General features: G+C 32.1%; 1 protein-coding gene and 1 pseudogene across 1 annotated transcript; one reads left to right on the forward strand and one right to left on the reverse strand.

Annotated features, from left to right (window-relative positions):
- Nucleotides 1-7,062: 7,062 nt before the first annotated feature.
- LOC133198260 (uncharacterized) lies at nt 7,063-11,294 on the reverse strand (annotated as a pseudogene).
- Nucleotides 11,295-13,439: 2,145 nt separating this feature from the next.
- Nucleotides 13,440-22,310, forward strand: LOC133198261 (uncharacterized). The gene is made up of 9 exons (XM_061334381.1): nt 13,440-13,493; nt 14,439-14,492; nt 14,614-14,691; nt 14,861-15,001; nt 17,163-17,216; nt 17,433-17,520; nt 17,722-17,919; nt 21,828-21,999; nt 22,274-22,310. The coding sequence occupies exons 1-9, from the start codon at nt 13,440-13,442 to the stop codon at nt 22,308-22,310; spliced, it is 876 nt and encodes a 291-aa protein (XP_061190365.1).
- The last annotated feature ends 1,305 nt before the right edge of the window (nt 22,311-23,615 follow it).

The raw sequence follows: 23,615 nt of genomic DNA on the forward strand, positions 1-23,615 counted from the left end.
TATTGATCGTTAAAGAGTTATTGATTAAAGACTTTCAGTCCCTCTCGGCCCCTATTTTGAGGGTACAGTCCCTTTTTCTTCATACCACTTTAAAGCTCTCATGATTTTGAACAATTTTAGATCAACAACTTATCAAAAAGTCTTTTTGTTTCCGAGATATTTGCAAAAGAAATATCTAGGGGCCGCCCCTTCAACTCCTTAATGGGGATGTTTAGGAAAAATTTAAGGGTTGCATATTGTTCAGAACATCATTTTGAACATCATTTGTTCAATATTGCTTATTAAAATATTTCCCACTTTCGAGATATAAAGTGCCAAAGATTTAACATTCTGGCCCCTTAATGCCCCTAATTATGTAACGTATGATGTAAATATCATAATATCTGGTTGTAAATTATTGAGATAAACATATTTGCTTCAGTAATGCATTACAAAATATTGATCGTTAAAGAGTTATTGATTTAAAACTGTTGTCCCCTTTTGGCCCCTAATATGATGAGTTAGCCCTTTTTTCTTGATATCATGTTACAGATCTTTTCATTCTGCACAAATGTTGTTCAATATGTTTTAACAAAATAATTAAAGTTTAAAAGATATTATACAAAATGTCTTGAAAATTCACTCATGATTAGTGTCCTAAATTTCGACCCCTACCGAGCTTCCATACTAGGCACTTCCAGAAAATATCTAACCCAGGTGCAAAATGGCGACATGTCCTCTATCATCACTGAAAATTTCAGCGCTCTAGCTTATGCCGTTTTTGAGTTCCAAGACAAGGAATTCCTCTGAATTTTGATAAAAGGGCGATAACTTTAGACCAAGAGTGAATTTCCAAAAACTGTTCAGCCGGAATTAACTTCAGATAACCTAGCAACAATCCTGAAAATCTGAAGCAACTCCATCAATTCATCTCCGAAACATCGTGTGCACAAAATTTGTGCAGAAAAAAAGAATAATAAGAAGAAGTTTGAAAAAGAAACAAGAATAATAGAAGGGTCTTCCGCTGAAGACGGAAGACCCTAATATAGAAAACAGACGGAAAACAATAAGGTGTTCCGAAGGAAGTTGGAAGACCTTAATAAGAAACAGTAGAATCACTTTAAGGTCTTCCGTGAAGACGGAAGACATTGAAAAGAAAAAAAAGGTAAGGATTACAGCAGAAGATATTAATATGAGTTAAAACAACTTTGATTGCAATATCTCTGTACGGTAAGAAAACAGTAGCATCTCAGCAATTTCCAGAGAGATGATAATAACTCTGAAGAAAATGATGAGGACGAGGATAATGAAGGGGATGAAAATTAAATATCCTCCGATATTGGAGCATGTCCTAACGTTGAAGCTGAGAATATGTTTCTTTTATCTCATAAATTAAATATTTAAGTACACAAGTCTTAAAAATCATTAGATAGCGATGCTTTGATTTTTGTTTTATAATTGTAGTATGGGGATTATTTTGTTGTAAAATTGAATACGCTTTATTAAGTGTATAATTATATTGATTAATTAAAGAGAAGGAGCAACTCTAAGGCTCAAGAGGATGGATTTGTTTGTTTGTATGTTGTTTAACTTCCCTCTCGAGAATTTTTCACTCATTTGGAGACGCCACCACTTGCCGAAGGAGAGCTGCAAATTTTATCCTATACTCGGCATTTACGGCCATTGAGCAGTGAGGGATCTAGAGCAGACGCTCTAACCACTGCGCCATGCGGGCGACTCAAGAGGATGTTAAGAAAGAAAAGGAAAATCTGCAATGAGAAAAAGCAGGAATCCTACAAAACACAATCAAATAGGGATGCAAATAGGGATTCATCATTTCTTTTTCCATGAGAATCCATTAGTATCTTTATTATTTTTAGAGAATTGACGAGGACTTTGGGGAAAATGAACAGTATGAGGAGATTGAAGAGGATGATAATATAATACCCTCTGATGATGGGGTATGTAACAACGATATTTTTTATCTACGAGGGGTGATCAAAAAGTTCGCCAACTATCTCAATATTTACGAAACCACAATTCAGATCAGAATTCAATTTGGCACACATATAGTCATGCTTAGATTCTATAAATAGCAGGTGTTATCTAATGTTTTGCCCCTTTTTGTGACGTCACAGTGTGAAAATGACGTCAATATGTAGGTGACATGTGACAAAAAAGTGATTGACTCAGTCGTACTCGAGCAACGAACAGCTGTAAAGTTTAATGCACATCTTGGAAATTCCTTTGCAGTAGAATATGATAATTTGTACAAGGTTTATGAAGACAAAAGACTTACCAGAAGTTAAATCATTAATTGGATCGGGGAAAGATGTGTCCTGAGTTGAGCAAATTGTTATGAAAGATCGCCAAGTTACAATTAGATAATAGTTGAATATCTTAACAATAATATAATTATTAGATCCTTAAAATATCATTTACTTTAGACTTTAAACATATGAGATATGCTGAAAAGAGGTCGCACATTGGATTAACGACGCTCCCTAGACAGAGGACTCGGGTTTTGATGATCACCATGCTAATTCTGGGAAGGGATGTCCTTATTCACCCATCCTATTGCCGAGATTTGGCCATTTCTGACAGATGGACTGTACTTGTTATAAAAAAATAACTAACAGACCGCTTGGGAGCATTTCACGTGACCGCCTGGATCACGTGATTCGCGCATGGGCAGAACAAGGGCAAATGTGCGTTAAAATCGGAGATGACTGCATGTACTTAAAAGAAATGAGCAATGAAACCTCATTTTATTTCTTTTAAGGAAGTAGTTCAATTAGTTCGCGAACGTTTTGATCACCCCTCGTATAGAAGAAACAGGTAATATCTCATAAATTTTAAATATCAACTCGTCAATCTTCTGACCTGATTGCCTTTTATAGAAATTCTTTATCACATGTTTATGCACACATTATTTTGTTATCTTTTCATATGCAATAGAATTATGCATATGAAAGTAAATAACATATTTTATCAAGGGAAAGAATCCCACAAATTTTTTTATGTTTGTATATTAATTTTTCATAACGGAGAAATGATTAGTTTATGTTCTTAAATTTTATGATTTTTAAAATAAGAAAGATTTTTATTGCATAGCATTTCACAATAACATAAACATTTTTCGTACAAAGAGTGCAATTTTGAATCATGCAAACATCGCATTAATTATGCATTCCTAAATCAGAATATTTTATACTCTTGTTCACCATGGAAATACTTTGAAATTTAAAGTCATATTTTTCTAATTACCTTTCTTTCTAGTTTCATCTATTTTATAAATGTCAAATGATTTAAATATAATCTTTTTTTTCAGCTTTTCGTATTTTAAAAATGCTGTTACACATTTTTGTGAAAGCTTATATAATAATTGATTAATATTTACTTACTGTTATTCTTAAAAGAAAAATTGCAAGTCTAAGATTCTAAAAAATGGAAAAGGGCGAAAAAGAAAACACAAAGTGAACAAAAAAGTAAATAATTCTGAAACACATAATAAGCTTATCCAAATAAGATTAGAATTCACAAGATCTCTGCACGATGTTAAGCCATAAGTAATTTTGATTTTTTAGGGAAATGATGAAGATTCTGAGGAAAATGAAGAGGACGAAGATAATGAAGAGTATCATATTTTAATATCATCTGATGACGGGGTATGTGACAATGATATTTTGAAGTTAAAATAAATATCTGTAATATAGCTCAAATTTTAAGTATCAAATTTGATTGGAACATCATTTAAAACAATTCTGGAGCAATGGTTGATCTAATTACAAAACATGACAGAAATAAGAACTGGCCTTTTTAATCTGACCATTCAACAAGGTTTCACACATTTCTGCTGAAATATCACTTTTCAGTTCATTTGAGCAAAGGGCTCAAATGATTTTTTTCTGTTGGAAATTTGCCTGTTATCTGTCTTCGTTGTTATCGTTAATGTTTCACATTTTCGACTTCCAGAACACATGGTCAATTTCAATAAAACTTAGCACCAAGAATCCCTGCGAAATGGAAATTCAAATTGCAAATAAAGTCTTTTCTTGTTTCAGAAGTATACAGTTGAAAATTAGTGAAAACTCATGGCATCTTTTAATAATCTTCTCGAGAACAACTTGACTAGAAAAGATGAAATGTAGTTAAAGCCTTGCATAGTTGAAATACAAGTTTAATCAAATTGTGACCCAGAGGGTAAGGCGAGGCTACAGTAGGGGATCAATGTTCTACTTGGTAATATAAAAGATAAACAAGAAATATCTCCATAGGACATGAATGCCCCGCCGAGTGTATGTTTGTAATGCAACATGAGATTTTGTATTAGTGTATGATGTTTGATAAAAATATCTTGTAATGTTTCTTTAAAACTGAACTAAACACTAATTTATGAAAATTGAGGTCAAGGTCAAAGGAAAAGTCAAGGTCAAAAATGTTGATGCAGTTGAATAGCTCACATCAGTATGTACCAGAATATGAAGTTTAATTACACTATCTTGAATGCTTTCTTTAAAACTGAGCTAAACACTTATTCAAGAAAAGTGAGGTCTAGGTCAAAGGAAAGATCAAGGTTGAAAAATGTTGATGCAGTTGAATAGCTCTCAACAATATCTATCAGCATAGGAACTGTTGATGCAGTTGATAGCATATATCAGTATGTATCAGCATATGAACTTTGATTACACTATCTTGAATGGTTTCTTTAGAAATTGAGTTAAACTCTAATTAAAGAAAAGTAAGGTCAAGGGTAAAAGAAATCTCAAGGTCAAAAAATGTTGATGTAGTTGAAAAGCTTACACCAATATGTACCAGCATATGAAGTTTGATTACACTATCTTGAATTGTTTCCTTTAAACTGGCTTAACACTAATTCAAGAAAAGTGAGGTCTTGGTCAAAGGAAAGGTCAAGGTCAAAAAATGTTGACTCAGTTGAATAGCTTACATGAGTATGAACCAGAATATGAAGTTTTCTTACACTTTTTTCTTGAATGGTTTTTTTTAAAACTGAGCTAAACACTTATTCAAGAAAAGTGAGGTCTAGGTCAAAGGAAAGGTCAAGGATTTAAAACATGTTGATGCAGTTGAATAGCTCTCACCAATATCTATCAGCATAGGAAGTTTGATAAAAATATCTAGAATAATTTCTTTGAAACTGAGCTTTGAACTGAGCTAAACGCAAAGCAGGACGGAAGGACAGAAGGACGGAAGGGCGGAAGACGGACATGACAAACTCTATATGCCCCGGCCATTTTCATGGCGGGGCATAAAAATTTTTGAAAACTTGTTTTCAAGAACTAAAAGCTCTCATTAGCCTTGTTTAAGAGGTATACTCTTCAGACACTGCTGAACCTAATGCAGAATGGGAATATACACAGCGTCCAGATAACATTTTTTTTAAAATTTATTGAATTTAAGATATACATCTGATGAATAAGGAGGGGGATACAGTTGATGTACAGTGTATGCTATTTTCACGCCACATGTTTCGTGTGTACCTTGCAGTATGGCTGGGGCATTATAATGTAATCGCTGAATCCCTCTCATTCCTGACTTTGATCTTCTGTTCGTGTTAAGTTTTTTATTACAAACAATATATTTTTTTTAAGCAAAATCAAATTAAGTAACACTTCTGCCCTTTACGATTGGAATTTATGCGACTACGCCTTTAGAATGCAAGAAACCTTCCTTGCTGTCTTTCTACGTATGGCATGACTTTCGTATGACTTTTTTATTTGTTTCGTGAGCCAAATTTTATTTCCCAGATTTTCATAAAAATGTAAACAAGTTTCATCCCCGTATCAATATCATGAAGACGTCTTTAATTGCATTTTCCATGATTTTCATTAGTTTTCTAGACATTTGCAATCATTTTTGCTTTTGCTTATCATTTAAAATATGTGGGATCCACCTCAAAGTCATTCTCCTGACTCCTAAACGTTATTTCAAAATCTCAAAAACGCTACCAGATGAAATGTTCCACTTTTTGGAAAACTGATTCAAGTCACTCTGAGAATGATTTGTCATTGATTACTGATCTAGGCCTTCCAGACGATATTTTCAATTGAAACCCTACCAAGTATGAAATGGTTTATCCATCGGTAAACGGTTTTGATGGATATACAAGAGGTTTTCCATACAATGACAAGAGTTCTTTGAAAATTTCTTTACCTTTCATATTCATTAGAAAACGATATTTGATAAAACACATGATGTTCAAAATGTCCTTTTGGGACTTTCCTTCTTGCTTCATATTATCAGCGCCCTAAGGGTGTGCCCGGATAAGATTGTTTCTTTTGCAAATTGCCTTGCAAACAGCTTGTGACTAGGAGTCAATTCAATATCACTGATGACAATACACTTTTAAAGAAATATTCAATTCAATCAGGTGTAAAATTTAATGGAGTACATTGTCATTATTTATTAAAAAGCCATTGTAGATATTTCCAAAATCCCAGATAACATACCTATATTGGGCCAACGTTGGCCCAACAAAACCTTTTTTGTTGGGCCAACGTTAAACGTTGGCAAACTTGCGTTGGCCCAATGTAATTTTGCTAATCGGCCCAACAATGGGCCAATATGTTGGTGCAACGATGGCCCAACATTTATGACTTTCATGCCAACCAAAAACCAATGATGGACCAACACTGGAATTTTCTTAAATCTTTTAATTAATGTTGGATTAATGTCGGCCCAACATTGGCCCATCTCATTTTTTCTTATGTTGCCCAATGTTGGCCCATGCATATATTTTTTTTTCTTTTCAACTTACTCCATGTTGTTGCTTACCATAGCTTATATATTAAACTTAATAATTTTGATATACTGACTACATTCTGAATTGTACTGCAAGATATAGATATTTCTGCAACACATTTCTAAAATCTTGGTTATAAAATCAAATAAAAATTAAAGTCATTTTTGTGTATTGCTATCCATGTCTATGAAAGAACAATTAAGTTAACTGAAAAAACTGAATAAGTACTTTCTAGCCTAATACTATGACTATGAAATAAATAAATAAGATGTAAATAGAGGTATAAATCTTATTCATTTATCATTAATGAAACATTTGTTTTATTCTGTTTCCCCCTCGGCCTCCCTGGCATTGTTCCTCTTTTTTTCTTCTCTCTTCTTTCTTCCCCCATCACGATCTGCAGCATATCTCAGCCAGTCTTTGATAAGCTTTTCGATGTCATCATCTGTTGCCTGAGCACAAAATCTCTTCTTCATGACAGCCTCTGTTAATAATGAATATGTTTTCTTATTTCATTGTATTAAAATGCATCTCACAAACACAGATGTTTTATTTTACCAGACCATGTTTATTGTTACAATAAATTTACACAAAAATGTACTTTATATGGAACACCTTATAAAACTATAATTTGCTCATGTACATGTTATTTATAATCTGGTCTTTTCAGGAAATGTCGCCAAAAAATTATTAATAGAATAAAAACCATTTGTATTTGGTTTGTTTCAATACTTACCTTGACCATATTCAAATGAGGGAAAAACTTACTCAGCAAAACATTCTTCAACTTCAGAGTCGAAATTCCTCTTTTTTTCCCTTTCCCTTTCCAATTAAGTTGCAGAGCTAGTTCATTCTTTAGAAGAAAGGATAGGAGTCTCCTTACATTGGACTGGAGTGAGTCACCTCCGATGGAGTAAAGATTTGACAGCTGAAAATAAAATATTGATTTCAATAGAATTATCTATTCATATATATTTTTTTTTAAACTAAGAGAAAACATAATAACACATACAGGTAAATGTATTCATGTAGATACAAAACAATGATAATGAGTTTCTTGTTTTTAAAGCATAAATTCATAAATTGGCCACTTACCAATGCTTTGACAATATCCAAATTTTCCAACTTCTCCTCTAAGCTGTCCAGGTCCTCGAGGTTTTTCAGAGGAAAATCTATGCCAAGGTCTAATTCTGGCTCTTTTCCTCCCACTGGGAAAGGGACATCAACTTTTGTTTGGATGTTTTGCAACAGTTTTGTGTTGAATCGAACCTGTCCTTTTATTTCTTCTAAGATAGATATGATCTTGATTTCAGTTGCTAGAAAGACATATATAATACATGTTATCATAATTTGATAATAATGAAAATATTATTTCAACACTTGCTTTATATTGCAAAGAGTTCTAAATAATTTTTTCAAAGAATTACCTGTTACTCTTGGCTGTGCTTTCTGAATAAGTGTGGGGGAGGCATGTGAAGACAGGTGAGGAGATTTTATTCCAGAGGGCTGCTTTGGTGGTTCTGTTAATGTTGGTTCCTTTCGTTGTGGTAATAGTGATGGTAATGGGGGTAATACAGGTAGAGGTGGTAATTCTGGGAAAGAGTTTGCCTTTTTTCGTGGGGATCTTCTTATTGGTTGAGCTGGAATATCTCCCCCCTCACTCTCCGTTGATGATAAATCATTATACTTTGGATTAGGCCTAAAATCCAGATCATCAATAAAATTATTAAAAGAATAAATATTTTTTCCTATTCCTTTACATATTGATTAAGATGGCCTTTGCTGACATATGAACAGTTTACCTTTTTTTTCTTTTCTGGATCTTTTCTTCTCTGATTGCATCATCTACGTCAGTTGTTTCTAAACTTGATGTCAATACTGCATTTGATAGTTTTCCCCTGGCTTTGTCAAAGTTGTCTTGAAAATAAAACAAAAGGATATGTAACACTATATCACTACATCAAATTAACATTTTAAAACTCAATTAATTAATTAAAAATTAAATTAAATGTACACTTAATAAAAGATTTACATAAATTTGATAATCATTAAAAAGTTGAAGCATATATTTAAAGAAACCATATAACTTACCAGATTCATAAAGCACTCTAACATTGAGGCACATGTAGTCTGCCCCTGGTATTGTGCAGCGCTTCACTGCAGCATGGATTTTATCCGAATTCCTCCACATTGGCCAATAAGCTTTTTTTTGTTCTCTGTCAGCCATGAACATGGGATGACATCTACTTCAAGGCCATCCGTGAACTCCACAACAGCATACATAGACCTATCATAAAATTTATTTACTTTATAATGATGATACATAAACATATGTTTATGCATATTTTCAAAATTATTTTGAGTTTGTTTAATTTCCATTTTGTGACCCTGTTTTAAAACATTGCGAATCTGCCATCATAATCTATTTACCAAATATTGCTGGTATAAGGGATTGCTAAAAATTTTCTGTTATGTGGAAACAACACACACTTTGATTGAATTTCTGTCAGTTTTGCAACACAGGTGTGAACTTCCAAATCATACACTATCTGAATTCCAAGTAAATTTGATGACACAGGGGTGTCAAAAAAGTCTTCTGTTTTCCTAAATGCACAATACACTATAAAAACATCAGCATCTTTTAATACTATATTCTTGACAAGAACTATTTTCCATTTACACGAACACAACAATCTTTAGCATTAAGTTTTATGCTGTAATTGCTAGTTTCCAGTGTTCTGTACTGAATGCCATTTGCAAGAACATCTGGCACTGGTCCTAATATATGCTCTTTTCTGAGAATTGGGTATTCCTTTTCTCTTTTGTTAGATGTATTCATATTTTTTCTGTTCAGAAAGTCTACGAATTATTTGCTGCAGAGCAAATGATGGTTTACAAACCATGCGTTTTAACTTTCCTAAGAAATTTTCAAATGGGAATGATGACACATTATCAAGACTACCATACTTTGCAGCGTCATTTGATAAATGGACCAGTCCATGAACATTATAAACCAACATGTCATTACCGTACATCTGACCAAAGTCGGAAACAAAGGCAACAAGAAGGTCATGAGCATATACATTGTATATATTGCATAAACTCTCATTCACCAATATAAGCATTGCAACAAAGAGGAGCAAAAAATTTTTGTATATGTTTTGATGAACAACGTTCAGGAGGACTAATGGGCCAGTATATAATAAAAATTGCCTAAACTCGGTTGCCTTCCAGCGGTCAAGAACATCTAAGGAACGGGGTTTGCGAGAAAATTCACAGGGAACATAATTTTTCAAAGACAGCATTGAATCAGATATTTGATTTAGATCTTGAGAGTTTAACCTATATCTTAGAGGACCCTTTTTCCACAAAAGCAGTGTACGCTTAACAACTCCAAGACAAACTAAATGCATGTAATCTTGGGGAAATTGAGAAACCATACCCATATTCAATTCTACTAGAGGTGATATGCCTTTGTGATGGTCCTCATCTTCGAATGCATTAAATGAAGCATCAGTTCTCAAAGGTGCATTAGTTTCAGGAAAAGTCATTTTTCCCAAATATACACCACATTGAGTACACTTATCACATCCTGAGTATCCAGAATGACCCTTGATACATTTAACAAAGGCTTTTACGGGTGCATCACAAATGACAGAGTCCAATATCACATTGAAATGTTTGCCATTAATGTCAAAACTGTTATCATTAAGTTCTTTGAATTCATCCACAAATTTTTGCAAATAATCATTTAAATTACTTGGTTTGCTTTGCCCAGAAAACAGACCAATAATAAAGGGTGTACTGTCACATAAGTTTTGTACTTTCCCAAATATTGGCCAAAATTGATCGCTTGTACTCTTGAAAAGTGGCAAACCATCAATATTTATTTGAAGCGAAAAGCAGAATCCATCATCCAATAAATACAAGTGTGGTTCAGCTTTCTGTGATAAACTAGACAAAATACCAAAGTGATAGTACTGTCCTCCTGCTAAATCTGACACATCATATGTTACTTGTGTATGCAACAGAGTTCTGGGATCCTTTGGTAATGTGGGAAAATACTGTCTCAAAAGAGTCAGCAAATACAACAATGCAATGTTTTTTTTAGGAAAGTTGTGGCCCACTCTCCTAGTTTTTGGGAAAAAGGTTTTTCCTCCGGTTCAATATCAGATTCACTATCATCAGAGGATTCACTAATTATGTTTTTTGAATGAAACATATGCTCAAGATTTTCTCTTCCTGATTCATCAACATCAAAATTTTCATTCGTTTGCTCTTGAGTTTCATCAGTAAGTTCAAATTCACTATTAAATGCACCAGCCATGTCAACCAGTTCATTACTACTCTGTACCACATTACTATCTCGAAAATGAGTGTGTGGTACCCCTGAATTATGTCTGTTGCTTAGCCTTTCTAAACTCACATTTTGATCTGAAACCTGTGATTCCTCATGAAGTACCGATTCATTTTGTAAATCAGAGAGATGATCGGATATCCTTGATAACACCCCCCTCCTTACTGTCCAGTAAGACTCAATTTTATCAGCCATTTTAATTGTTTAAAAACAGGGTTTTTAAAAAACCAACCAAACAAAAAAAACAAATATATTTTCCAGTTAATAGACAGGTCTATGTTTTGCAAATGTTTATAGAATCTAGTACTCTCGAATCTGAAAGAAAAAAAATGTTACCATCACTCCTGCATCTTTAACCCGAGCCAAAAAATATTACTTAAACCCGATGCATTTTTAATCATACTCTTCCTACTATTTTAAACTAATTAAAAGCAGAAGAAAACATACAATAAAAATGTTAAACTGTTAAATATTGTGTAGAACATTTGAAAATAGAAAATAAGGGGTCCCAAAAAGAATTGTTAAAAATATCTTGGATTGAAACCTTATACTTTACTTTTAGTAAAGGTATGTTATAATGGTTGTTTTTATAAAACTGTTTAATTAATATTTGCAGGCTATATATATATATATATATATATATATATATATATATATATATATATATATATATATATATATATATATATATATATATATATATATATATATAAATTAATTAAAAGTAATTTGAAAGTCTAAATTCCTATAACTTTTAAGCTTGTTCATCAAAAGAGGCCGCATGACACAGTTAATTTATTAGCATATATTAACCATTTCATTTTAAAAGTTTACATGAAAGCATGTGTAAAAATGCATACTTACATTGTGGTGATTTTCAGCTAGAAGCGGTACCAGGGTACCCAGGTAGAAGTAAGAAATGTGAACAAAATTAATATCAAAATCCAAGCAGTGAAAGCACATACGTCTTTGTCTACTGAACACGCGGCAGTGGTGGGAACTTGCTGACACAGTATCAAGTAGCAGGGAAATTGTGTAATAGAGCTCTGTTGACCAAAGTAACTGGCCAGGCCTGGCCAGTGTCCTGCTGAGAAGGAGAACCAAGGAATTAGTTTTGAAGTGACCTAAATGTATCTTGAAGACACGTTTCTAAACGTTTCTAAAATTAGAACAAAAATAACCGCAGCAAGGAATCCATTTTTGTGAGGATTGTCTTTCTAACAAAAATTTAGCCTGGGAATATAATTATATATAATTAAGTTCAAATTCAGAAATTGATTATTGTGTTGATTTAAATCATATTTCAAAATGTGTGTATATATATATATATATATATATATATATATCATATCATATCATATCATATCATATCACGTAATCAGAAATAATTATATATAATTAATACTTGATACGAAATATAAACGTGATAAAATTGAAGATATTGGTTTTGCATTAAACAAAACCCATTATATTCAATACATTATAATTAATCTGCACGTATCATAAAACATTTTGATTCCAATGTTGGCCCAATGTTGGTTTTGTCGTGGCTTGACTCGATCATTCCCTTCGTATAATTTGTATATACCCTTATTACTTCTGAGATTCGGATCCGACATATACATTCAAGGGTTTGATGCAGCAACAAGAAGAAAACATAATATAATGATATTACACACTACTAAAAATGTAATTTAATTAAACAGAATTAGAGTTTGTTTCCGCATTGGGCCGATGTCGGTCCAACGCTGCCTAATTAATTATTTTATAAAACGTACAACATGACATTAAGCCAACGTTGGCCCAACGTGGTCACAACGTACCGAGGCCAACCTTAGTATTAGCCCATTGTCTCAGTCAGTCATAACATCTGGCCAACATTGGCCCAACGTTGTTAAACCGATGCCAACCTTACAACCCACAGCCAATGTTGGCCCAACATAGTCATGTCATCTGGGATATGTCTAAATTTTATTCTGCATAATATAAAGATATTATATGCATAAATCCTTTCAGGGGCATTATCCAAAAAAAAAAAAAAAAAAAAACCTTAATTACGTAAATAAAACCTTGGTTAACAAACCTAATCTAATTGAAATTCGATGAGTCAGGGTAAGTATTATTCCAGATTTCACAGTTACTGTGTTAGAAATTTAATATCAAATCTCTTTAAAATGCAAAAAAAAATTATTATAACAGTGAGTTCAGACTACCGTCTCAAATATATATATATATAAACTTCACTTTCCTATTGCAGTATGTAATAGTAATTATTATTTAACACGGAATGTCGGGAGATTAATCCTTCTCTCCAAAGGAATATATATTGGAATGTCAAATATGGTTCCCTTAATTGTGTATATCTCAATGGGGAAAACACACAATGTTCTACAGGTAATATAATGTTATAAGAAAATTTGGCTGCATTGTGATTATTGTGAACTTCAATTTAAAGTTCCAACACTTCTCTGGCCTCAGTCAATGACAGGGTTATAAATTTAGCAGTCTTTCATATATGATGGCCTCTCAAGCTAAAATAAAATAGACTTCATGAACACAATGAGAAGTTAAAACATGTTAATACATGTGTTTCTGCTGGAAAAAACCAAATGGCCATCATGTACATTAAGTTAAATCCGAAAACATCACGTTCCTGTAAACAATGAAATTACCTTTTTCAGTCAACAATATGTGTCTTCATCGTCAGTTCTTTTTGACTGATGTGAATATAGTTGCTTACTTCTTCTCAACACGTTTTTAATTTTGCACTAATTGTTGAAAAAAAAATCTCCCATATGTCAAGTATTATGAGAATCTAATTTTTTTGTCAATGGAAAAAAAGATAGTGATATTTGCAGCTAGGCAGTCAAGAATGATACAGTCTCGAGAAGGATCACAAAATTTATTTCAGACGTCCATCCTCATAAAAGCAATTAGAGGTGTTTCTGGGGGGGGGGGGGGGGGGTTGAGAGACGAGACAAATGTGTCGCAATCTGTGCATTGAAAGTGAATGTGTACGCATCATATTCCTGTAATCAATTACACATTTTTCAATTTACTTAAAGATTATTTTTTTTACCTAAATGTACTTTTTTGCTTCAAATAATTTGGATAAAGTTTTTATTTTCTTTGAGATGTTGACAAAATTGATAAGTGCACTTTTATATTTATTCATGACAGAAAATGACCAAGTCTCAAATTAATTAAAACGTGTTTCAACGTACCAATCTTTGAATGATTTGATTGTAAATTTTTGTTCTTTATTTTATAAGTGGGCTATAGGGATTACTTTTTTAAAGAATGTAAGAAGTTTTAATAGTTTATATTCATTTTTTAAAGAAGAAGACCAAATCGAAGTCAAAGAAGGCTAGCAAAAGAGGAAAAGAAAGGAAAGTAAAATTCACAAACGGGAAAAAGGCAAGGAATACTACAGGACACAATGAAACTAGTGAAAATAAATTAAAACTAATATCTCTTTATGTTGAGAAGCTATTAGGATATTTATTATTTTCAGAAAGAAGATGCGAATTCTGAGGAAAATGAAGAGGACCAAGAAAATAAAGAAAATAATATGACATCCTCTGATGACGGGGTATGTAAAATGATAATTTGTAAATAAATATTATTTTATCAGAGGTAGCTGTTTTCAATTTTACAAAAGTATTATGCACTGCCTCATTAAAAAGTTGGTTAGATGTATCATTTTGTCTCTCGTTACTATTGTTACTTATTTTACCTGTCCAATTAAACTACTTTAAAAGGTTCACTCTAAAAGCAGTGCATGGGGCAAGGAGCATTCTGATGATGATAATGATGATGATGATACTGATGATGCTGAGAAGGAGAATAAAAGTGACGAAGAGGATTCTGATTTTGATTTTTCTACGATCAGTGAGGATGAGGTAAAAAACTGGAAAGCGTACAATGCAAAATTATTTTTCCAATGGAAATTATCAAAATAAGAATTAAACTAACAATTTTGAGTGGGAATATGGATCAAATTATCATTCCTCAACTAATTGTGTTGCTTGTGCGTGCACTATGTTACCATGTTAGTTTATCTGGATTACGAAGGAAAAATTAAATATTTTCAAAACTTTGCTTCTTTTTATCAATTATCAATAGCCATACAAAATACACTTTGAATTGTCAAACTTGGGCACGGGGTCTTCTTGTGTATTGATGAATATTACGGTGAATATACGTTTGTGAAAGTTCGCCTATGTCTGACAAGATTAAACAGGTCTGAAATTCGTAGATTTGGTAATTTTTAAAGATAAAAAAGTTTATAATTTTTTTTTATTTGAATAACGCATTCGTCTGAATCGCTTTTACAACATTTGAGTTATGGAATTCTATCGCAAATTAATGGGAATATGAATTTTAGATTTGTCCATCCCTCTTTTAAATACATAATAAAGTAAAGAAGTTATTCACTTAGAATTCCTGTTATTTAGTTTTTTTTAAAACAAAGAAATGTCCTCATATTGTGAAAACCAGCCGACATATGCTTCCGTTTGTGAATCTTTTTATTCTTATAAATTGCTTCCCTGCAGCACATTCAATGCAACTGATAGTGTTCAATTTATTGATATTACGTGTCTTTAAGCTTATTAACCATGCAGATAGGAAAAATAATAACCATGTAGATGGTAAAAAAAAAATAATTCATTAATATATCGATACTGTAAAGGTTGATAACATCTTATCAATGAGACATGTATAATTCTTAAATAAAAGGGGCAAATATTAGGATTTTTTTAGAAATCAACGCCATCGATTTTTTTATATCCACACTTACATAAAGATGAATTATACAGTTAGCATCGTGCATCCCTTTAGTTTTCCTGTAAATTAAATGCCAAATACGATCCAACGATATATTATTTGTGGGAAAAAAAGTCATTATACCGAATATAGAATTTTGAAATGCTTGTTTTAAAGGAGATTTCCAATCAATTCAACTCTGTTTCCACATAATTATAATCGATGAGAAAAAAAAATATAATTGTGGAGATCATATCGTTGTTCTCGCTGACAGTCATATTGAATATACATTGCAGGGTTCTCCATCATTTGAAATTTTACTCCGTTGCAGATTTTACGTGAACCACTAATATTCGCGTTTTTTCTTTAATCCTCTGAAGGGCAGAGGAAATTTTTGTCGATACAATCGATCTACTTAACATCTTTAAAAGTATATTTGCCGTGATTTTTGTCAGTTGATCGAATTCCCGAACTTAAATAAAGAAACTTTACGATAGTAAAATACTTTTAGGGTGTGCTTTTAAATTCTTCAACAATACATTTACATCAATTAATTTAAAATGATTATGGTACGATGTTTGACTCACAGTGCCAACATGATTCTAGAGACGTGGTTCTGAAGTATAAAGTCATATGTTTATGATAAATTTTTAATTTTTAAATAATATTTAAAGATACAACTAGCATGGTTACAACGGTTACATGGAAGTGTGAAAACAAATTGTCTTTGTTTCTTCATGCGTAAAGTCCAGCGAGGGTCTAAGAGATAATTAATTATGCAAGGTGAAGCAAGACAAAGTGTCCTAATTAAGAGATAATTAAGTGCTCTGCCTTAAAAATTGAAGGACGGTAGATTTGTTTGAATAAAGTTTCAGTCGGAGAGAATTTATGATCTGATTTTCTGATTATCACAGATCTTACTGTGTCGCAAAATTTTTACTGTGTCGCACGCATAAGCAGTGATAAAATTTGAATCGTTACTGTGTCGCGGAAAATTTTACTGTGTCGGGGCCGACACAATAAAACAACTCATGGAGAACCCTGTATATGTATACAAAATCTCTCCTGATATGGAAGGTTTGCAACCCCTTTCCAATTTTTTTTTTTCAAATTGTATATATGAACCAAAAAAATAATAATAATAATAATAATAATTTTTTTAAAAAAGAATAAATCAGGATTGGTATACTGACATGTTTACGTAGTGCATGCAACTTCGCTCCATCTTAATCAATTTTCCATCATCTCAAGTACATTTCTTTTTAAAAATTAAATTAAAATACGTTTATTTTATAGGAATCAAGCTGGATTAGCTCGGATGATGACGAAATTTTGAAATGCAGGGATGGGGTAATTATTTTTCAGTAACAATATGAAACTGAAAAAGAAACCCTCTTTATTTTCGTTTATATACATTAAGGCGATTACAAAAAAAATATTTCCTTTTAAAGTTTCTTTTACGAAGGTAGTGCATGATACATTTATGAATGTAATGAGAGAGAGAGAGAGAGAGAGAGAATAACAATATTGTAATGGTCGACTGCGATAGATATTTATATTTTTAAGGACATTCAAGATCATAAAAATCTCAAAGATAAGATCTATGAATGCGACACCTTTGCAGGCATTGATATCAAAGAGGCATACGAAGGAGGTGAGATTTATTTTAAATCTCTGTTGGAGGCATGTTAATGATTTTGTATGCTATTAATTACATTGAATACGGTTCGTTATCTCAATATTTCATTCAGGAATTATATTTCAAAATTCTTCTCAACAGCGAAAAATTAATTCAAAAAATATTTCATATTCATATATATATATATATATATATATATATATTGATTCTTTTAAGATCAAATAAAAGAAGGACAAAGAGTTGTTTTAAGTTCCGAATACGAACAAAGAAATAGGGACGACAAGGGGATTGGATTTGTTGGTACTATAATCAAGGTTGAAGAAGACACTGTTCGTGTTCTTTGGGACTCTGAGAAAATTCATAAAACCTACAATACTTCTGGTGATCTTCTTCTTCTAGATAATGCGCAAACAGGTAATACTTGCGCCACAAAACACATTCTATATCATACCACTGGATCGCGAAACTTTATTTCAGTCTTCTCTATAGATTGTTAATCTATAGGGCAAACCGGTTTATTTTGCAATGTCTATAGCTGAATATCCCGTTAAATGAAGAGATTTATCTATGTCTGCTATACTTCTTTCCAACTGCATTCATTCTCGAGCAATATCAGACTTGATAGAGAATGATAATATTTAGGCACTTTTTCATTTTTTTTTCTAAAATCTATTTCTTGTCTTTAGATATACCCAATTTCTATTTTTAAAAGAGATTTTGTCCTCGTGAGTTCTCAGAAGCAATAAATGATTTTACGCAATTTTTATATGAAATGTATGGGGATAACGAACAGAATTCAAACCCAAACGTCCACTTAACAATACAAATTTTGGAGCAGATCAAACACGGAGCTCTAAAACATCAGAGGTGGGATCAGGTGCCATGGAGGAGTGAGCATCCCCTGCCGACCGGTCACATCCACCGTGTGCTTCTTGCCATGATCTGGAAATAAGGGAAAAATCCATTGATAAATCAGTGTGTAAATAATGGCCTAACAATTAGTATGAGAAAAGTCAGTCAGCTTTTGACTTAATGATAAAGTCTATTTGCTTACAAGGTCATTGTTTCAATCGTAGAACTTACGAAATGACGACTTTATACAAGACTGCTGATATTCTTGTTTCTTCAACTTGTTTGTCAATGACTTACCTCGCTTTAGAAATTGTTCATACGTAGAGCATGCTCTTGTGTATCGAATCAACTGAGAGATATAAATCGCGTATGCACGTTATGAATGTATAAGTAAGGGAAGTTGACGATTGAAAAGTTAAAGTCATCACGTTTATCATAATTTAAGAGCCATTCTCTGTAATGACTTGAACCTTTATATAGGAGCTTTGGCAAGCATAGTCTCAGAATTTCTCCAAACTCTCTATGATAAAGATCTTTGATACCGAAACTCAAATCAGGCAAAAATTGGTTGCTATGTGTCATGGTTACCATAGAAACATGTCCTAAAGTGTGAAAAATGGCATTTTTCAACATGTTCAGAGCCCCACAGTTAACGTTTGCAGCAAAGCAAACAAGTGGCAATGACTGTTTCTGAAAGTTGAAGGTTTGATTTCTCAAATGCATGATAAACATGTTTGGTAAATCAACTATTACATGCGTTACTATGGAAACAAGGTATTCAAAAGTAATAATTTTGTTCATTTAATTTTATAAAGTCATACACTTAAGAATAAAAACAATTATAGGTTGAAATACAAGCAAATAATAGACAAAAGGTCCCTGTAACATATACCAAGGACGAAATATGATATGTCTTATAGGTTGACAATGGTTGCCATGCGCAGCACAGTTAAGGCTGCAATAAGGAAGCGGGGCCTAATTTTTACGGGAAATGCTTACTATGACATCACACAAAAATATATGTTCTTCAAATTACCACAAAATGAAATGATTTGCTATTTTAAACTGTTGGATAGCTTTAAACTACATCAATACTTATTATTGCATGTATTTTTGTCGTTGGTTAAATCCCACACAGCAATATATAAACAATTCACCGATCGCTATGCACTTGTCAATGTGACGTCATATCGCAACATTTGACGCAGTTTGTATGCAGTGAGAGGCGGATCAAGATATATTTCATACAATGAAAAATGTATTTTGTAATTAAATAAAATGTATTAGCAGATATATAAGAGGCCATTAACTTGGATGCGATGTCTATTTTATGATTTTATTCATATACTTCCCGTATATTTCCTAGACAAGCGATACTGCCGTATATTTGTATGCAGATTCATTGAAGGGTAATAGAATGGTCGTAAGAAATCGATATATTGCAAGGGCATACCCTAAATGAATTATGAGAAGCTTTTACACATAAACTCAAGAGGTATGAAGATATTTGAAAAGTGCTGCGAACATGATGAAATCTTGCAAATGAGTTAATTATATCTATATTTAATGTACTTGACCAGCAAAATATTCAACATACGGTCTAACAAACGTAATTTTAGCAATTATGTAGTAGAATCTATATAGGTTCGCAGCACTTTTCACAAACTACAAAGAGTGTTGAAAATAATTATAAATTAAACTGAGATTTTTAACGTGGTTATGCTCTTGCAATATTGGAATTTATAGATGACCTCAATACTGCAAGTAAATTTCTAAAATCACGTAACTGCCATATTACGTCACAAGTCTAGGTAAGAAATCTAATCGTCCCCAACATGTAGTTTTTAACCACAGTACATTTTTTCGATAATAGTAAAGTCCTTAAAAGAATCGCCCATCCTTGTAAAGAACGTATTTTGATATAAAAATTCGCCGATATTTCCATTAGTCACCTTTACTGTACTGCGTGGTTTTACTACCACAAAGGGATTTTAAATTTACTCTCTTAGTGTTTTAATCTTATTCTATCTTTTAAAAAAGCATATTTCTATATAACTGATGATCAATTTTTAAAGGCGTTGGTGTGACCCTTAATTTCACATTTCAAAAAATTCAAATTGAATTCTTTAAATAGAGCGTTGCTGTGAAAATAAGCCGAAAAATATGCATAAAAATCTTATAAATTTATAAATATTCTGTTTCCTTGGATACGCACCCTTGTATGTAGATTCCCAAAACTTTTATAATTGATATTTATGAACAGCCAAACCGATATTCAATTTTGACTACCACCCAATCTCTAACTGGATGAAAAAAGCTGGCAAATAAGCTTTGATATTGATATAAAATGTACAAAATCGAATAGTTTCCATTCTTGGTAACAATAGCAACAGTGTTGTATTTTTCAACAAACTTTATCAATATATGATATTAAACTTTAGTTCTATCAGATAAGTACTATTCAAGGTGAGTCAAATAATATGTTTCTTGATTAAAAGATAAGTAAATTCCTAAGACAGCAAAAAATATCACTTTAAACAAATGGTACGTTGTTTCCATGGTTACACTGCAAAGTAACAATTAATCCCAATTGTCCTTATGTTGTCGGTGTTTCAAGGTCCTAAGGATGTATATGTGCCAGTCATGAATTTTTTGTTTTTCCTCAAGATAGTAGCATTAACCCAATCTTAGCAACAGATTTTGCATGGTTACACTTTGTTACCATGGCAAGCATGAAAGTTATTTTTAGAATAATATTGCCAATACCTAATTACCTAATTACTTAAGGTCAAATATTTTTATTGTTTTTCTTAAGTTGTTGATTGAGTTTGATCAAAAAACACCTATCATTAGTGAATATTGAACGTTTTTTCAGCATTTTTTAGCATCTAAAATGTATTCCAAATGCACCCATGGTTACCACTTACTTAGAGATAAATTCTAAATAGTTTCTTTATAGCATAATTGGCCGAATGTCTCAATTTTTTTCAACTTTTCTGTCTGTTACCATGGCAACCAAGACACATAGCAACAAAATTTTATTTGACATATGTTTCTGGTATCAAGTTGTTATAATGGGCAAAGTTTAATCAAATTTGGTGACTATGCGTGGCAAAGAAGATCAGATAATTTTATTTTCTTACAACAGAAAAAAACCGCGGTTTCAGAAAACGCGTGGACTTAATGACGTTTCTTCTCTGTTACTTTATTGCCGCAACTGGCCCCTTTTTCCCAGTCGCGGTCACATATATCTGATAGAAAAGGAGAGATATGTTTACCTAAGTGGGATAGACGTGTCAGCCTTCGTTTCTAGTACACACAGGAAGTGAATAAAAAATGTTCAAATTTTTGCCTTTTTTGTTTTTCAAAATTTTACCTAATTTAAATACAATTAATTTAATACTTTAAATATAAAAGAAAAAGATTTACTTGACTATCATGTTTATACAATGTTTAACCTTCATTGGTAGGGGCAATACACAACGGCTACAAATGCAGCGAATGTAAAGAGAATCCAATACGTGGTATGAAATGGAGCTGTTGCCTTTGTAAGGATATTCATTTGTGCACGCAGTGCTACATGCGTGGTGAACATATTCTTTGTCACGAATTTGAGAGAAAACTTTACCAAAAATCAAGAAGGTATGAACAATTAAGAGCAATCTTTACAAAATTCACTTTTAAAAAGCTGTAAAAAATCAAAATAAACTTTTCATTTTAGTATCAAGGTAGGTCATCGTTCTGATTTCTTCGAGACAAAAAAATTCAAATACATGAAAGGGATATTTCCTGGCGCCAAAGTAACATTACGCAGTGACAGAAAGGCAACAGGTACATTTGTCTACAGACTAATTTTAACTTAAAGGAGGAAAATAGAAAAATATAAGAATTTACTATTTATATTTGAATATTTTAGAAAATTTTTAAGCTGTGAAGCTATCATTCTAAAATGAAGATATTCCAAGTACGAATTCACCTTTAGAAGTAACCCTACGGGATAGAAAAAGAATTTTCGTAGAAATATATATACTGTATTAGAAAATACAAAAAACTGCTTTGCACAATTTGTGTGTGACATGTTTATCTATTTCATGATCAGTTTATTTTATGTGACTTTGCTCTAAGACAGGAGAGGTTTTTTTTTTATTACACTAACTTTGAAAACACATACAACGAATTGTGATAAGAATCAAAAGAGATATTTTGGGCAAAAAAACGCGTATAGTAATTTGATACTTGTTTTTATCTCCTTTTTAATGACAATTTATCTATGATCATTTGAATATTGGTAATAGTAAAGAAGATACATATGTATGTTGCCTTAAATTTTAGACATTTTCATGATTCCTTATCTTATATAGGCAAAGTAAAACAGTTAATAGACAAAAATATAAGAATGTTCAACTGTGACGCCTTCGTTAAGCGAGATGACAATTACAAGAATGAAGCGAGATACAGAGTAGGAAGGAAAGGACAAGTGGATCTAAAGTTCCAAACTCCCGGAAAAGGATTGGCTTATTATGAGGATCATTTGCATATTATTACAAGAGGTATAACGGATATATTATTTTCTTAAATTCATAACATATCACAAAACCGATGTTTTTCGGGCCTTTTTTTTTTTTTAAAAAAGGTTAAGGAAAAATCATTTTAAACTATACCTTACTTTTTTTCAGCTGTAAGGGTGACGGATATGTTAAATACGTTTTTGTCATTATAGAGTGTACATTGCTCTCAGTAATACTTCAATGTCATGCATAGAAATGCTTTGTTTGTAAGTGAATGGATTTTTTTATGCTGGACTTCTTCAAGATCACCTCTCTTAATACAATGACATTAGTCCTATGATTTTAAGAGGAAAGTGGGCTTTATTTTGTTCGTTGAAGGTTGACACTTTCTTTAATGTAAATATCAAGAAAAAAAAGTAGGATAATTTCGATTCTTACTTTATAACGATCTTTGAGCAGAAAATGATAAAAAAAAAATGTATGTGAAAAATCATATTACATGTAAGTTAAAACTTGGGGTTGTTTGATCGAAAATCTTGAGTACAAGATAGAATCATAACATTTTTAAATTTTATTTCACCATTGCATAGTGTTGGTTCAAAGAAAAGGAAAGTTTTTGTCTTTGCATATATACTTTTTGATGAAATCTCTAGATCTCAAGTTTTTTTTTTTAAATTAAACCCGAAATATGGGATCGCAAGAGAAACAAAAAACAAAAAAAGATAGGGAAAGGTTCACAACGGGACACAG

Source organism: Saccostrea echinata, unplaced genomic scaffold (assembly GCF_033153115.1).
Source record: "Saccostrea echinata isolate AGI-Se365-2 ecotype Australia unplaced genomic scaffold, CSIRO_AGI_Sech_v1 ptg000033l, whole genome shotgun sequence".
In the NCBI taxonomy this organism is placed as follows: Eukaryota; Metazoa; Mollusca; class Bivalvia; order Ostreida; family Ostreidae; genus Saccostrea; species Saccostrea echinata.